General features: G+C 38.9%; 1 protein-coding gene across 6 annotated transcripts in view; it reads right to left on the bottom strand.

Moving 5' to 3' along the window:
* Positions 1-18355, bottom strand: part of Senp7 (SUMO specific peptidase 7) — a 123678-nt gene that overhangs the window by 29534 nt on the left and 75789 nt on the right. For 5 of the 6 annotated variants that reach the window (XM_060370550.1, XM_060370552.1, XM_060370554.1 and 2 more), the window contains 4 exons: positions 17942-18272; positions 16271-16428; positions 4532-4678; positions 2118-2151 (listed from right to left, as the gene is read on the bottom strand). In XM_060370550.1, the coding sequence (XP_060226533.1) occupies positions 2118-2151; positions 4532-4678; positions 16271-16428; positions 17942-18272 (670 nt within the window). The remainder of the gene's footprint in view (positions 1-2117; positions 2152-4531; positions 4679-16270; positions 16429-17941; positions 18273-18355) is intronic. The other variant, XM_060370551.1, reaches the window with a different exon arrangement.

The following is an 18355-nucleotide window of genomic DNA, read 5'->3' as shown; positions in this document are numbered from 1 at the left end:
ACAATAACTAGCATGGCATAATAAACCAAAGGCTGAAGCAGTGGCATCATCCCTGGTGGTAAGCATCAGCTCTCTAAATGGACTTGAGACCCATCAATCACCAAGACAGAAATTATGCTTGATTCTACAAACCTAGAGAACTACCCAGAGCTAATGAAGTCATGGATCTTGGAGGCAAACCTGTAACCACCATTACTAAACCAGCATAATCCCTAACTACATTTTAAGTATCTGTCTCTATACCCCCAGATAAGTGTATTTCTTACCCCTCATCAAGGAAACTTCTCTTTGCAACAGACAGAAACCATTACAGGAAACCCACAACTGATCACAACACAGAATTGTAGATCCCAGTCCCAACAGATATATCTACAACCCAAAAACAGCACCTAAGGCTCAGGGACCATTGTGGAAGAGAGAGCCAAAAGACTCTAAGAGCCAGAAGATCAAGAAGTTTGCTGTGAGACTGTATCTCCTACAGATGTCAGAAGCTGCATCCATGAAGTCTGAGGCTTCATGGATAACTTCCCAAAGTCATGACTTCCCAAACATGAGCTGAACAAGGACAAGACTACTTCATTCTTAAACACATGAGTGTTTTCTAACAAGGACCATTACATTACTGTGTGCCTTACGTGTTCTCATTACTTAAATGGTAATACAATTGTTACATTTACTACCATAACCGCGTCTTCAATTCTGAACATGCAGGAGCTGAGGAACTGAAGTGCTTTAGTTACATCTTCACTGTGGGAATGATGCTTCTTTTACCCCAGTTCGTATCTGAAGTTTTTTTTTTTTTTTTTTTTCCAATGCAGTTTATTCAGGAACATTGAACAATCCTCGGACCCCGGGGAAAGCCAGCCCCCACAGCTTAAATAGCCTCTAGGTAGCCAACCCAGGCGTGCCACGGGGGCAATGCAGATAGGTCCACATACATGGAAGCAAGCCAGATCCTCGGCCTTAGCCAAATGTGGAGTTGTTCGTGACAGAGAGCACTCACCATCGGGAAGGTGGAAGGCGGAAACCAGCTCCATCTTTAAGGCATAGCATTCCGCAGCTCTCTACAGTTCCCCCTTTTTGTTTTAGACGCATCAGGCAAGAGTAGAGGTCTGATCTCTGATATTAGAAATAAATTGGGACTTTGTACAGATGTTCATTTAGGTGTCATCCACCCAAAGAGCATCAGACCCGTCTGATACCTTTTTCTCAGAGGCGGGACCTGGGGCATCAACCCGCATGCAATCAGACATGCTCTTCTCTGGGTCCAAAGCGGCTGACCCTGAGTGCAGTGCTTAGCCTCGCATCCTGAGCGTATCATTTTAGCTTTTTATGGTATCCAACCATGCTTGGGGAGAATGTCCTCCTTCAATGGCTGTAAAGGCCTGAATGATCATGGCTGCATCACACTGTTGTGAGACTCTAATCTTGCATATATACCACAGGCAAACCAAGGAGACCAACACCAGAAGGCCTGCTAACACTCCCATGCCCGCCCATTCCTTCAGATGATTCATGGCTGCAGCAATCCATGTTGATAATCCTGTGTATCTGAAGTTTTATGTGTGCAGTTTTCTTCCTTGTTTTTTTTAGAATTCATTCTCTAAAGAGATCACTCTCTTATTATTCATCATAAATTGTTCCAGAATTTTTTGTTTGAGAAAGATGAGAACTAGCCTGTGTCTCCTTAAGCTATATATACATTTCCATCTACTATACTTTGATAATATATAGTTTTTTTAAAAAATCTATCTATGCAAATATATACAGTGTGCTTTTTTCCCTTAGTTCTTATCTAAATCATTTTTATGTATAGCATAGTATTTATGTTATCAAATTTTTATTTTTCTTAATCCTAAGAAATCATCATGAGTATTTTACATTTGATTTATAGTCATTAAAACAATAAAATATTCTTTTGGGTAACAACTGTAAAACATTTTAATGTTTTTTGGAACTCCTAAAAATGTTGATATGAAACATTAAACTGTCTTCACTTTACTTTCTATACTGAAAAGTGATGGAAAACTTGTGAAATAATTTCAGAACTTTTTCTTATCACTTACTTTTCATTCAAAATAACAGTAAAGAAATGTCATAACGATAAGATGTCTTACCTTGAAATGGGATTTTAATATACTTCGTTGTGAACTAAAATAAAACATGAAAGAAAAGATGAGTTACTACTCCAAAGCATTTCCATTCAATTTTCTTAGTATTCATGTTTTTAATACTGTTCAATTTGGGTGCCCAGTAAAAGTTCTAAAAAAGCAAAGAACTTAAAGACTTAGCTTTAGGGCTGAGTCTTTAACTATGCAAATAACTTTATAAAAATAATCATCTATAAAAATTATTAAAACACACCAGGCAGTAGTGGTGCATGGCCTTAATCCCAGCACTTGGGGAAAGAGGTGAGGCAGAGGCAGGTGGATCTCTGTGAGTTTGAGGCCAGCTTGGTCTAGAAAGTGAGTTCCAAAACATATGGAAATCCTGTCTCAAAAAACAACAAAAAAACAAACAAAAAGTAAAACCCTACTTTTCAAAAGTGTATTTGGAAATTTTAAGAAATTAGACAATGTCCAAAAGAAATGCCACACATGGCAACCGTATCCAAAGGGGTAATCACCCTCCTAGGAATTAACCAAACTGACAAGAGACTACTGATCAAACAAATGTGCCAATATACTACTTTTCTGTAATGAGACATTAAAACTGGCAGCCATTACTTCTAAATTATTGAGAAACACTGTACAATGAAGTTCCCAGTGTCGACTTCTTTCCTCTTCCGCTCTCTCCTCCTTTCCATACGATCAAATATTCTTATTCTATCAGAACTTCTATTGGCAAGGATCTGATGCTGACGTACATGTCTGAGTGCTTACTACAGCAACAAGTGTTCTACTCCCGGCTAGATTTTAAAGCCCAGACAACTACAGTGATACTGAAGTAAACCCAGGTCTCTGACATCTTACACGCATTTGAACAAGAAAAAAACTGCCTGTAATGCTGATATATATTATCCTTCACTAATCAGAACAGTTCTCTGAACATCAATTTTGCCTTGTAAGCCTTTTCTCATTATCACAAGTGTGATTTTTTTAAATGAACTATACTTACTACTGCATTCTCTAAAAAAAAAAAAAACCAAAACAAAACAAATGATCAAGTAAAGAAAGCTCTTCTAATTTACATAACTTCCCATCTTAAGTTTCCAAATCCAGCTAGACTGGAATTATCATAATAGTAAGAAATGTATCTTAATTACAATAATGTCTAACATAGTAAGTATGCTGATGTTTGAAGGACTAAGTTTAATTATCTCATATATTTACCCATGAAAAAAGTCCTTTTCTTTCTGTTACAAAAAATTATGAACTCTGTCTGAAAAAAATGCACATAAAATATCTTTGAAGACCCAGAAATTTTTAAGACTTTTACCCTTTTCCCTTCTGTTACTTCCTATAATGATTTTAACTTTAAAAATGGTCTACACATTCTTCCATTATAATTCTAAATTACAGAATTCCTCTCAGCTTTTTTCATGTACATAAATTTACTTTGATTTATTAAACCACTTTCCTGAAATCAGAGATAAATTTGTTCTGAGACAGGGTTTCAAGTTCCTGGGCTCACATGATCCTCTCACCTCAGCCTCCCAAATGAGACCAGAAATAGATACTACTGTGCCAACTTAAACTTGGTGATATTTAAAGCAAACCAAACACTAGGACAATTGAAATGAACAACAAATGGCAACTGTAACAGACATACACCCCAAAATAGAAATGGAAAGCAAATTAAACTAATATAATTAAAAACTGCAAAATAATACACAACACTGTCATATATATATTCATATATATATTCATATATATTCATATATATATATACACATATAAATATATTCATGTATGAGGAATACAAACTTACATATAATCCAAATTAGCAACACCTGTCTTGACATTTAAAATTATTTGTGATCTTTACATTCTTCCTTTACCTTGTTTATAATTTTTTTTGTTTGGTTCTAGTTTTTACCTTAAAGAGAGTTTACACTATTCTTAAAGTGCAAAGCTGGGCACTAATTTTTTTGAAGTTTTTTTTCTTTTATTTTTGAGAGTATAATATAATTACATCATTTTCTGCCTTCCCTTTCTTCCTTCCTCTTTGTTCCTCTTCCTTACAGCCTCTTTGTTCATTAATTGTTATTTGCATACATATTTGTATATTCAGATATACATATATACCTAAATACACCCTACTCGGTCTGTATTGTGTTACCTGTATGTATGTTTTCTGGGCTGACCAATCACTACTAGATCACCAGATGGCTTGCTCTTCCCTGGGTAAAACTATTCCTCCTGCTCTCAGCACTCTTAGTTGCCTGTAGTCCTGTGTGTAGGGTTCAGGTCTTGTGTTCTTCCCTTGTCCACTTTGGCATGTCTATTGTCCCTTTCCAGCTCATCTCTAGGCAATCATGTGGTGAGATGTTACCAAGATTTTTATATAAAAAGTTATAGGCTTTACCTACCGTGACAGAACCTTTTGACGCTCCTTTGATTTTACCAATATATACAGAAGTAAATATAAAATCCAATTTCAGATCCTCTTCACTATTAGGTTTAATACAGGAAATGTTTTCCATGTCAGGACTGTATGGACATAATTCAGATGACATCTAACAAAGAACAAAGAATGAACACAACATCTCTAAGAATTTTAGAAAAGCTGAAAATTATGTTCAAAGACGAAATTCTTTAAATTTTATACTGTTCTTAATGTAAAAAAAATAGCCACTAAGACATTTGTTATAAAATGTAGATTTTAAATTTATTTTTCAATTTTGAATCCTGGACATCTTAGATTTTGTATGTGCCTAAGTACAAATGAAAATAAAATTGAGATTAATTTTTATGGGATATTTTGGATGTGTTTGTTAAGACACATTTTTTTTACAGTAAGTAGAGTTGTTTATTTTTTAATTTTTATTTTTTTAATATTAGTTACAGTTTGTTAACTTTATATCTCTGCTGTATCCCACTCCCTCTTTCCCTCCCAATCCCACCCTCCCACCCTCATCTCCTCCTGCCCCTTTCCAAGTCCACTGATAAGGGAGAACCTCCTCCCCTTACATCTGATACTGGTTTATCCCCTTACATCTGATACTGGTATGCAGCACTGGCTGCAAAGTCCTCCTCTGTGGCCTAGCAGGGCTGCTCCTCCCAGGTGGGGGAGGAGGAAGGTCAAAGAGCCCGCCATCAAGTTCATGTCAGAAACAGTCCCTGTTCCCCTTATTAGGGTACCCACTTGGATACTGAGCTACCAAGGGCTACATCTGAGCAGGGGCTCTAGGTTGCATCCATACATGGTACTTGTTTGGAGAAACAAAGACAGATTTTTGAATTGTATCTTTAATTTCCTACTTTAATACCTCTCGCTTTTCTATTACCCAAACAAGTTTGTTTACTTATCATTTGAGGTTGTGAGAATACAGAGCAGAAAAGACAGTGACTTGGGGGCAAGCTGTTAGTGTAAAGAAAAACCAAAGAAAGCCATTATCAGATTTATTCTGTGCTTTACAATTACTTTATTCTTGAATAAACTCTCTCATTAACCTCTGAGTTTCTTAGAATGAAAAGCTATCCATTTTTTCTCATTTTTAAACCTGTAAACAGTGCAAATTCAAGTGGACACTTAAAGGTATTTGTTAAAGTAAATTAACATGGTTAGATTTTAATTCAAATCAAATATTTTTCTAACAATTTTATTAATTTTCACTGTGTTGGAAATATCACAGAAAATAAAAATGCTGGACTATGCTTTCTGTTTTCAAGAAATTTGTAAGTGTCATGGAAGAGAGAAAGGGATGAACATGTAGCTAATTATTTACATTATGATAAACTGTACACTGGAAATTTTTACCAGATAAATGCATATGGGCTAGTAACCTAGAATTCCCTGGAGAAACCAGTGAAGGGTTTGTGGAGAAGGCAGCACAGGATTTATGACATGAAGTAATTATTTACTAGGCTGCCATGTAGGAAGAAGACCTAATCAGATTAGAGTAAGCACTATGTATGAATCTGAAAAATTCTAGAAACTACAAATTATGGTAACTTGTGATATAGTCAACCTCTTAGATTGAAAGCTCAAGAATTATTTGTTAGACTGGAAAGATGGCTCAAGTGGTTAAGATGACAAGCTAAAATCTGTAGACCTAAAGAAGCTAAGCAAGAGAAGGAGGACCCTGGGGAAGAGGATCAATCCTCACTCAGAAAAGCAAATGGGACAGACAGCAGAAGAGGAAGAAAACAGGGAACAGGGCAGGAGCCTACCATAGAGGGCCTCTGAAAGACTCTACCCAGCAAGGTATCAAAGCAGATGCTAAGACTCACAGCCAAACTTTGGGCAGAGTACAGGGAATCTTATGAAAGAAGGGGAAGATAGAAAGACCTGGAGGGGTCAGGAGTTCCACAAGGAGAGCAACAGAACCAAGAAATCTGGGCACAAGGGTCTTTTCTGAGACTGATATTCCAACAAAGGTTCTATGGAGATAACATAGAATCCCTACACAGATGTAACCCATGGTGGCTCAGTCTCCAAGTGGGTTCTGTACTAAGGTGAACAGGGACTGTGTTGACATGAACTCAGTGGCTGGCTCTTTGATCACCTCCCCCTGAGAGGGAAGCAACTTTACCAGGTCACAGAGGAAGACAATGCAGCCAGTCCTGATGAGACCTGATAGCTTAGGGTCAGATGGACTATCAGTGGACTTGGGGAAGGGCATGGGAGGAGATGAAGGAGGGAGGATGGGATTGGGGGGGATAAGTGAGGGGGCTACAGCTGGGATACAAAGTCAATAAACTGTAATTAATAAATATAAATAAATAAATTTTTAAAAAGATGACAAGCTTCTCTTCCAACAGATTGAGGTTTGCTTCCCATAGCCTGATGACCTGAGTTCCATTTGATCCCTGGAATCCACATGGTGGAATGAGAGAAGCAACTCCCGTAAATTGTCCTTGGATCTCCACAGGAGCACCATATACAAACAAAATAATTTTTCTTTTGTTTTGTTTTGTTTTTCATGATAGGATTTCTCTGTAGTCTTGGTTGTCCTGGACTCACTTTGTAGACCAGGCTGGCCTCTAACTCACAGCAATCCATCTGTCTCTGCATCCCTCAGTGCTGGGATTACAGGCATGCACAATCACACCCGACTATAAATAAAAATTTAAAAAGAGAAATATAAGTGCTTAAGAACTCTCTGTTGGATTCGGCAAGACGGTGGCGCCAGGACAACTCTCATTCTGACCAGCAGCACAGCAGGATGGGCACAGTGACCAGCAGTCAGAATTCATGGCCCGAAAACACAAGTGATTGTGTTTCCCAGGTGAGAGGATACCCCACGGTGGGCAATTCAATCAGCTTTTAACTAACCCAGCTAAACCGCAGAAGAGATCCCAGTTCCACCAGGTGCTTGGTCGCCAGCCCAGAGCCACACGCCAGTGTACTCTGGTCCCTGTCCCAGACTGAACTGTGGGCACCACAACATCAGAGGCAGAGATTTCCAGTTGAGTGACAACCCCATGGTGCAGGAAACGATTGGGACCGACCTTAGGTTACCCAGACATCCCCTGGAAAAGACTCGGGTTCCACAGGTGCCCCAGGAGCCAGCCCAGAGCCAGGGCTGGGGATCCAGGCGCCTGCACAGAGCCCTGCCTGCGTGCCTGACTTGCTGCCCCAGATAGAACTGTGGTGCCAGCACACCAGAGACTGAGTTTCTGTGTCGGGTGCAAACCCACAGGGAGGGGAATGGCTGGTCTGAACTCAGAGCACTCAGCTGATACCACCACCTCGGGAAAAGTTACCCAGTTTCAGTAGACACCCAGGCACCCAATCACCAGAAAGGCAGAAAGGCGGAGCTACAAAAGTCTGTGCCTGCATCCCCAAAGCAAAGACTGGGTGTCCCTGTCAGGAGGAAACCCCACAGCGGGGAGATCATCAGGTCCAACGCTCAGGACACCCAACTCCAAAAGACTTTCTGTATTCACGCAGACTCTAGGCTCTAGCCTTCCACTGCAAGCAGAAGCGCCTTGCTCACCCGACAATATTGAGTATCTCTAGGGCACTGGGGCACACAGCTGCATCCTTAGACCTACAAAAGCCAGAGAACCATTACAGCAGCCCTCAGATACTGCTCCAAGGTTCAAGCAGTTATCCCTAGCTAAACTGACAAAACTGTGGGAATCCCTGGTTTTTCAAGAGGGCTGCACCCAACAATTGCACCTTAAGAGCAACAGCTGCTGCTTGCTAAATTCAGAGCAAGAAACCCAGCAGCAGGGCAGCCATCACCAGGACCTCTCCTGATGAGAGGAGAGCCTTCCTGAACACAGCAGTTACTACACAGGTCCATACGCCTGAAGTGAACTGTGACAATTCCTGAGAAGCACCATCATTCAATTGACCATACCCAAAAAGCAGAGAAGTTCAGAACCCCGCCAAATGGATTCTCCCCACCCCAGGACCCAGCAGGCACCAGAAATTAACAGACAACACCTGAGACAGAGAGATGGGTAGAGGCCAGTAAAAAAGCACAACCAACAAAAGGCAAAACAATACGGCATCCCCAGAACCAAGTTATCCAGGGGCAAGTAGCCCTGGAAAACCTAACATAAGTGAGATTCAAGAAGATGACCTTACATCTATGCTTATGAAGAGGTTAATGGGGAAAGCAAATAAAATGTGTAAAGAATTAGGGGAAGATATAATAAAAGAGATTATGGCCATCCATAAAGAAATAAAGGAAGATGCAGCCAGTTTGTGGCTTTCAGAGAGAAAATGATTAAATCACTAAAAGAAATAAAAGACACAGAGGAATGTTCAAACAAACAGCTGAAGGAATTGAAAGAAAAACAGAAAAACACAGTCAGACAGGTGAAGGAAATCAACAAAACGGTTCAAGATCTGAAGCTAGAATTGGAAAAATTAAAGAAAACACAAATGGAAGAAATCATGGAGAGGAAGAACCTAGGAAAAAAAAGCAGGAACTACAGAGGTAAGCATAACCAACATACTACAAAGAGATAGAAGAAAGAATCTCAGGTGTGGAAAATACAATGGAAGAAATCGATATATCCATTTTTATAAAGAAAATAATAAATCTAAATAATTCCTGACACAAGCCATCCAAGAAATCAAAGACAAAACCTAAGAATAGGAATAGAGGAAAAAGAAGATTCCCTCCTCCAAGGCTCAGAAAATATTTTCAACAAAATCATTGAAGAAAATTTCCCCAACTTAAAGGGGAGGCCTATAAGAATACAAGAGGCCTACAGAACACCTAATAGACCAGAAAAGAAAATCCTCCCGCCACATAATAATCAAAACAGTAAGTATACAGAACAAAGAAAAAATAGTAAAAGCTTCAAGGGAAAAAGGCCAAGTAACATATAATGGAAAACCCATCAGAATCACACCTGACTTCTCAACAGAAACTATGAAAGCCAGAAGAGGCTGGACAGATATCATGCAGACCCTAAGAGAACACAGATGTCAGCCTAGGCTACTGTACCCAGCAAAACTCTCAGTCCTCATAGATGAAGAAAACAAGATATTCAATGACAAAAACAAATTTCAACAATACCTACACACAAATCCAGTGTTACAGAAGATACTAGAAGGAAAAATACAACCCAAGAAAACTAACTACTTTCAAGAAAACACAGGAAATAGATAACCTCACTACAGCAAAACAAAAAGTAGCCAAACACACTACCATAGCCAACATCAATATCAAAGGATCTAACAGCCACTGGTCATTAATCTCCCTCAACATCAATGGACTCAATTCTCCAATAAAAAGACACAGACTAACAGAATGGATGCGTAAACAAGACCCAACAAACTGTTGCATACAAGAAACACACCTAAATCACAAAGATAGACATTACCTGAGAGTAAAGGGCTGGAAGACAGTTTTCCAAGCAAATGGATCCAAGAAACAAGCAGGAGTAGTCATTCTAATATCTGATAAAATAGATTTTCAATCAAAATTAATCAAAAGAGATAGAGAAGGACACTTCATACTCCTCAAGGGAAAAATCCACCAGTAAGATATCACAATCCTGAACATCTATGCCCCAAATACAAGGGCACCCACATTTGTAAAAGAAACTTTAATAAAACTTAAACCACACATAGATCCCCACACATTAATAGTGGAAGACTTCAACACCCCACTCTCAACAAAGGACAGGTCAACAAAACAGAAATTAAACAAAGAAACATTATCTCTAACAGAGGTCATGAATCAAATGGACCTAACAGACATTTACAGAACCTTTCACCCAAACTAAAATGAATTTACCTTCTTCTCAGCATCTACTGGAACCTTCTCCAAAATAGAACATATAGTTGGTCACAAAACAAGTCTCAACAGATACAAGAAGATTGAAATAATCCCTTGTATCCTATCTGATCACCATGGACTAAAGCTGCACCTCAATGACAAAAATAGGAAAAGGCCTATACACACATGGAAACTGAACAACTTGTTACTAAATGACAGCTGGGTCAGAGAAGAAATAAAAAAAGAAATTAAGACTTCCTAGAATTCAATGAAAATGAAGGCACAACACAAACTTGTGGGACACAATGAAAGCAGTGCTAAAAGGAAAGTTCATAGCACTAAGTGCCTTGAAGAAGAAATTTGAAACATCACATGCAAGCAACTTAATGGCTCACTTAAAAGCCCTAGAAAAAAAAAGAAGCAGACACACCAAAAAGGAGTAGATGGCTAGAAATAATCAAACTCAGGGCTGAAATCAATAAATTAGAAACAAATAAAACAATTCAAAGAATCAATGAAACCAAGAGCTGGTTCTTTGAGAAAATCAACAAGATAGAAAAACCCTTACCCAAACTAACTAAAAGTCAGAGAGACACTATCCAAATCAACAAAATCAAAAATGAAAAAGCGGATATAACCACAGACACTGAAGAAATCCAAACAATAATTAGGACTTACTTTAAAAGCCTATATGCCACAAAATTTGAAAATCTAAGTGAAATGGACAATTTTCTTGACCAATTCCACATGCCAAAGTTGAATCAAGACAGGTAAATCAATTAAATAGTCCTATATCCCCTAAGGAAATAGAAGCTGTCATCAAAAGTCTCCCATGCAAAAAAAGCCCAGGGCCAAATGGTTTCAGTTCAGAATTCTACCAGACTTTCAAAGAAGAGCTAACACCAATACTCTTCAAACTATTCCACAAAATAGAAACAGAAGGAACACTACCAAACTTATTCTATGAAGCCACAGTCACCTTGGTACCTAAACCTCACAAAGACCCGACAAAGAAAGAGAATTTCAGGCCAATCTCCCTCATGAACACTGATGCAAAAATACTCAACAAAATACTTGCAAACCGAATCCAAGAACACATCAAAGATATCATCCACTGTGACCAAGTAGGCTTCATCCCAGGCATGCAAGGGTGGTTCAATATACGGAAATCCATCAATGTGATCCACCACATAAACAAACTGAAGGAGAAAAACCACATGATCATCTCCTTAGATTCTGAAAAGGCATTTGACAAAATCCAACATCCATTCATGTTTAAAGTATTGGAGAGATCAGGGACACAAGGCACATACCTGAACATAGTAAAGGCAATATACAGCAAGCCTATAGCCAATATCAAACTCCATGGAGAGAAACTTAAATCAATCCCACTGAAATCAGGGACAAGGCAAGGCTGCCCACTCTCTTCATATCCCTTCAACATTGTTCTTGAAGTCCTTGCTAGACCAATAAGACAACTGAAGGAGATAAAGGGGATACAAATTGGAAAGGAAGAAGTCAAAGTATCACTATTTGCAGATGACATGATAGTATACGTGAGTGACCCCAAAAATTCTACCAGGGAGCTCCTACAGCTGATTAACACCTTCAGCAAAGTAGCTGGATACAAAATTAACCCAAAAAGATCAGTAGCCCTCCTGTATACAAAAGAAAAAAGGGCTGAGAAAGAAATTAGGGAAACACCACCCTTCACAATAGCCACAAAGGACATAAAGTACCTTGGTGTGAACCTAAACAAGGAAGTCAAAGACTTGTATGAAAAAAATTTCCAGTCTCTGAAGAAAGAATTAGAAGAAGATATCAGAAGATGGAAAGATCTCCCATGCTCATGGCTTAGCAGGATTAATATAGTAAAAATGGCCATCTTACCAAAAGCAATCTACAGATTCAATGCAATTCCCATCAAATTACCAACACAATTCTTTACAGACCTTGAAAGAAAAATTCTCACCTTCATATGGAACAAAAAGAAACCCAGAATTGCTAAAACAATATTCTACAGTAAAAGATCTTCAGGAGGTATCTCCATCCCTGATCTCAAGCTGTATTATAGAGCAACAATACTAAAAACTGCATGGTACTGGCATAGAAACAGACTGGTGGATCAGTGGAATAGAATAGAAGACCCTGACATAAATCCACACACTTATGGACACCTGATTTTTTACAAAGATGCCAAATCCATTCAATGGTAAAAAGACAGCATCTTCAACAAATGGTGCTGGTCTAACTGGATGTCTACATGTAGAAAAATGCAAATAGATCCATACCTATCACCCTGCACAAAACTAAAGTCCAAGTGGATCAAAGAGCGTAATATAAAACCAGACACACTAAACCGCTTAGAAGAAAATGTGGGGAAGAACCTTGAACTCATTGACACAGGAGACAACTTCCTGAACAGAACACCAACAGCACAGGCTCTAAGAGCAACAATCAATAAATGGGACCTCATGAAACTGAAAAGTTTCTGTAAAGCAAAGGACTGTGTCGTCAGAACAAAACGACTGCCTACAGATTGAGAAAGGATCTTCACCAACCCTATAGCTGAAGGAGGACTAATATCCAGTATATAGAAAGAACTTAAGAAGTTAAAAAGCAACAAAACAAGTAATCCAATTAAAAAAGGGGGTACAGAGCTAAACAGAGAATTCTCTGTAGAGGAATATCAAATGGCAGAGAAACAAAGAAACGTTCAACGTCCTTAGTCATCAGGGAAATGCAAATCAAAACAACCCTGAGATTTCACCTTAAACCTATCAGAATGGCTAAGATAAAAAACTCAAGTGACAACACATGCTGGAGAAGTTGTGGAGAAAGGGGAACCCCCTCCACTGCTGGTGGGACTGTAAATTTGTACAACCCCTCTGGCAAGCAATCTGGCTCTTCCTCAGACAACTAGGAATAGCGCTTCCTCAAGATCCAGCTATACCACTCCTAGGCATATATCCAAAAGATTCTCTAGTACACAATAAGGACATTTGCTCAACCATGTTTGTAGCAGCCTTATTTGTAATAGCCAGAAGCTGGAAACAGCCCAGATGCCCCTCATTAGAGGAATGGATACACAAATTGTGGTACATTTACACAATGGAATATTACTCAGCAATAAAAAAATAAAAAATAAAAAAAACAAGGAAATCATGAAATTTACAGGCAAATGGTGGGATCTGGAAAAGATCATCCTGAGTGAGCCATCCCAGAAGCAGAAAGACGCACATGGTATATACTCACTCATATAGACATATAATACAGGATAAACCTACTAAAATTTGAACACCTAAAGAAACTAATCAAAAGGGAGGACTCTTGCTAAAATGTTCAATTCCTATCCAGAAAGGCAAAGAGGCTGGACTTCAGAAGGAGAAAAGAGGGAACAAGTCAGGAGCCTGACACAGAGGACCTCTGAAAGGCTCTGCTCTGCAGATTATCAATGCAGATGCTGAGACTTCTGGGCAACCTTTGGGCAGAGTGCAGAGAATCTTAGGAAAGAAGTGGGAAACAGTAAGATCTGGAAAGGACAGGAACTCCACAAGGAGAGCAACAGAACCAAAAAATATCTGCGCACAGGGGTCTTTCCTGAGACTGATACTCCAACCAAGGACTATGCACGGAGATAACATAAGACCCCTGCACAGATGTAGCCCATGGCAGTTTAGTATCCAAGTCGGTTCCATTGTAATAGAACAGGGACTGCCTCTGACATGAACTGATTGGCCTGCTCTTTAATTACCTCCCACAGAGGGGAAAGCATCATTACCAGGCCACAGAAGGAGACAATGCAGCCATCCTGATGAGACCTAATTGACTAGGCTCAGAAGGAAGGAAAGAGGGAACCACAGGGGGATACAAAGTGAATAAAGTATAATTAATAAAGAATAAATACAAAAATAAAAAAGAACTCTCTGTTACATCAAATCTATGTGCTTTATTATAACCTCTATATTTGAAGAGATACAACCTAATGTGAGAAAAAGAAATGATTCCAAATAGACATATTACTCCAAGAGTAGACAAATAGCAAAGTTATAGTTCAATGAGAACCACAAAAAAGAAAATACTCAAGTCACAACACATTTAGACTAAAGAAGATGTCACAAATAAAGCTGCTACAAACATGGTTGAGCAGATATCCTTGTTGTATACTTGAGTATCTTTTGGATATATGTCTAGGAGTGATATGGCTGGATCTTGAGGAAGCACTATTCCTAATTGTCTGAGATAGAGCCAGATTGATTTCCAAGGTGGTTGTACAAGTTTACATTCCCACCAACAGTGGAGGAGGGTTCCCCTTTCTCCACATTCTCCCCAGCATGTGTTTTCACTTGAGTAATATATTCATCTTAGCCATTCTGATGGATATAAGGTAAAATCTCAGGGTCCTTTTGATTTGCATTTCCCTGATGACTAAGGATGTTGAACATTTCTTTAAGTGTTTCTCTGCAATTTGATATTCCTCTACAGAGAATTTTCTGTTTAGCTCTGTACCCCATTTTTTAATTGGATTACTTGATGTGTTGCTGTTTAACTTCTTGAGTTCATCTGCTCAACCATGTTTGTAGCAGCCTTATTTGTAACAGCCAGAAGCTAGAAACAGCCTAGATGCCCCTCAATTGAGGAATGAATACAGAAATTGTGGTACATCTACACAACAGAATATTACTCAGCAATAAAAAACAAGGAAATCATGAAATTTTCAGGTAAATGGTGGAAATTGGAAAAGATCACCCTGAGTGAGGTATCCCAGAAGCAGAAAGACACACATGGTATATACTCACTCATAAGTGGATATTAAGACAAACATACTAAAAGATGTACACCTAAGAAAACGAATCAGGAAGGAGGACCCTGGATAAGATGCTCAATACCCATTCAGAAAGGCAAAGAGGATGGACATCAAAAGAAGGAGAAAACAGGGAACAAGACAGGAGCCTACCACAGAGGGCTTCTGAGTGCAGGGTATGGAGGCAGATGCTGAGACTAATAGCTAAACTTTGGGCAGAGTACAGGGAATCTTATAAAAGAAGTAGGAGATAGTAAGGCCTGGAGAGGACAGGAGCTCCACAAGGAGAGGAACAGATCCAAAAAGTCTGGGCACAAGGGTCTTTTCTGAAACTGATACTCCAGCCAAGGACCACTCATGGAGATGGCTCAGAACCCCTGCACGGACATAGCCTATGGTAATTCAGTGTCCAAGTGGCCTCCATAGTAATGGGGACAGGGACTGTCTGTGACATGAACTGACTGACCTGCTCTTTGATCACCTCCCCTTGATGGGGAAGCGGCTTTACCAGGCCACAGAAGAAGACAATGCAGCTACTCCTGAGGAGACCTGATAGACTAGGATCAGAAGGAAGGGGAGGAGGACATCCCCTATCAGTGGACTGGGAAAGGTACACGGGTAGGGAAGAGGGAGGGTGAGATTGGGAGGGAGAAAGGGAGGAAGATACAGGGGGGCTACAAAGTGAAGAAACTGTAATTAATAAAACTAAAAATAATTTAATGATAAATAAAGATGTTACTAAAACTAATAGGGAAGTTTTTGCAAAACTCACCCTCAGGACCTGCATAATCTTTATCATTATATTCTGTTGACTAAAACAATAGATATTAACTAATAAGAATATTTCACTAAGGGCTGGACACAGGGCTCGGCAGGGAAGAATACCTTTCACTAAGACTAACAATCTAGCTCAAGCCTAGAGCCCACAGAATGGAGGAACTACTGCAGGTTGTCACCTGACCTCCACAACTATGCCATGGCCTGTACATCCCACACACATGCACACAAACAAAGAAACAAATGTAAGAAAATGTTTTAAGCTTTGATAATGAAACAAAAAATGTTTTTAAGATCATATTTCACTGTTACTCTATGAGAAAGCAGGAATGCATTACCTGTACAGACTCACATGCACCCAACTGTAGATCTGACAACTGTGATATAGAAGTAATCTGATTTTCATTCACGATCTCATAATCTTGATGAGGCTGTATTCTTAGAATTGCTGAATTCTTATGTTCAAAGGGTCCTTCTTCATCACTGGAAACAACAACTAAAAAGCAAAATGTATTTTAAATGTGTCACAATAATATAAAAAAAGAACTTTCAAATTAATTATCTTTAAAAATTACATTAAATTTATCTATATTCAAATTAGATCTAGCCTATTTTTCATTATATGATTATTACTAGTTATATACAGATTCCCTATCAACATTATTATCTAATAGCTTCCTACAGTCCCACCTTCTAATGAATAAAGGTATTTAAAGATGAATAAGCTATGAATAAACAATATATTCTGGGTGCTGAGTGTCCTCAAAGATTTGCAGGTTAAAGCTTGCTCCTGTGAGTGTTACTAATGAGATGAGAGGGAGCCTTTCAGATGTGGGGCCTAGCAGTGGAAAATCCTCAGGTCACTAGACATCCTTAGGTCTTTGGGGCTTGCCAGAAAGGGCTATGGAGTTGTCTGTCCACACCATTGATCCCTGGAGAATGAACTAAGTGTTTCCACTCTGCTGTATGCTCCCCGACATTTCGTATTATCGAGAGAATCCGCTAGCGGCCCAAAGCACTTGGTCCACTCAGTCTTGGACTGAAGCCTACATAACTTCAGGCCAAAATAAAATTTCTCCTCAACTCTGAACCAAAATCAATCTTTTTTTTTTTTTTTTCTCTCTCCTTTTCTCTTTCTTTTCTGGTAGAGATTGAATCCCATGTCTTGTAAATACTAACCAAGCACTATGAGCTCTATTCCCAGCCCAGTCTTCTACTAAGTAATTACAGCAGGTATGTTTTGAAGTGCTAAATCTAACATGTTTACAACTTCTAGTTATTACAAAGTATTGTGTTATCAGTCTAAATTGTGCCCTAAGTCACATTAGTTTCTTAAGGAAGGGGGAAAATGAATGGATAGAAGATATAGACACGAACATGTGTACCCTGTAGATCTTTTAAATTTTTTTACCAGATGACAATTATTAAGAATTAACTAAATCAAAAGTAATAATAATAATCAAATAATCAAATTGCCTTTAAATTCCGCTTCAACATTACAATAATAATGGCCTTGAGAGAATCTTTTTTTTTTTTTTTTAATTACTGGGTTACTTCATGGTAAATACTTTTTAAAAACTTACTCTTAGGACTGGAGAGATGGTTCAGTGATTAAGTGCACTAAACTGCTCTTACAAAGAACCTGAGTTTGGTTCCCAGCAAACACCCAGAGGCTCACAACCATCTGTAACTCTAGTTCCAGAGAATCTGATGCCTTTATTCAGTCTCTGAGGACACAAGGCATGCAAGAGGTGCACATGCAGGCATGCAAGCAAAACACTCATAAAAATTAAAATAAAGTAAAAAAAGAACTTACTGTTTCCGGACCCAATCCCTTTACCCCACTCAGTATTACAAGGTTCAAAAGGGAACCATTGAGGATGTTTTCCCCTAAAGTTAACACATTTCCCAGAGGCCCAAAGAGCCTACTGCCTCAGCAGAATGTGAGAAAATCAAAAGCTCTTCATGAAGCTTTGTCAACAAGAGTCTTTACAGTCTCTTTTACTTACTCGGTTCAGCCAAGATCAACAACTGGTTCTCTTCACTGTTTCCACCTAGAAGAGATGTTTCTTTTATAGTCAGTTCCTCACCCTTCGCAGCCAGGGAAGAATTCTCCACCACTTCACTAGAAACAGAGCTCTCTGAGCTTTTGGTGGGTGAACAGGCCCTTCCAGAGGCAGCAGTAACACCTGACTCCTGACTGGTGAGTGAGCACAGTTCAGTGGCCTCTGTTTCTAAAGGCTCAAATGTGAGTTCCTCAGGTGGTGCTGGGTCCTGGTGAGATGTTTTCCTTGACTCTTCAAGCTTACTGGAGACTGTTGAGACATTTTCTTCTTCTTTCTGAACATTTTTTTAATAAACAGAGAAATTATATTTTTCCATTTGCTTTCCCTAAGACATATTTCAAAGGCTTAAATTTATAA

This window comes from Meriones unguiculatus, chromosome 17 (assembly GCF_030254825.1).
Source record: "Meriones unguiculatus strain TT.TT164.6M chromosome 17, Bangor_MerUng_6.1, whole genome shotgun sequence".
NCBI classification, from domain to species: Eukaryota; Metazoa; Chordata; class Mammalia; order Rodentia; family Muridae; genus Meriones; species Meriones unguiculatus.
Note: the sequence above shows the minus strand (reverse complement) of the source record. Positions and strands in the feature narration are given on the sequence as shown.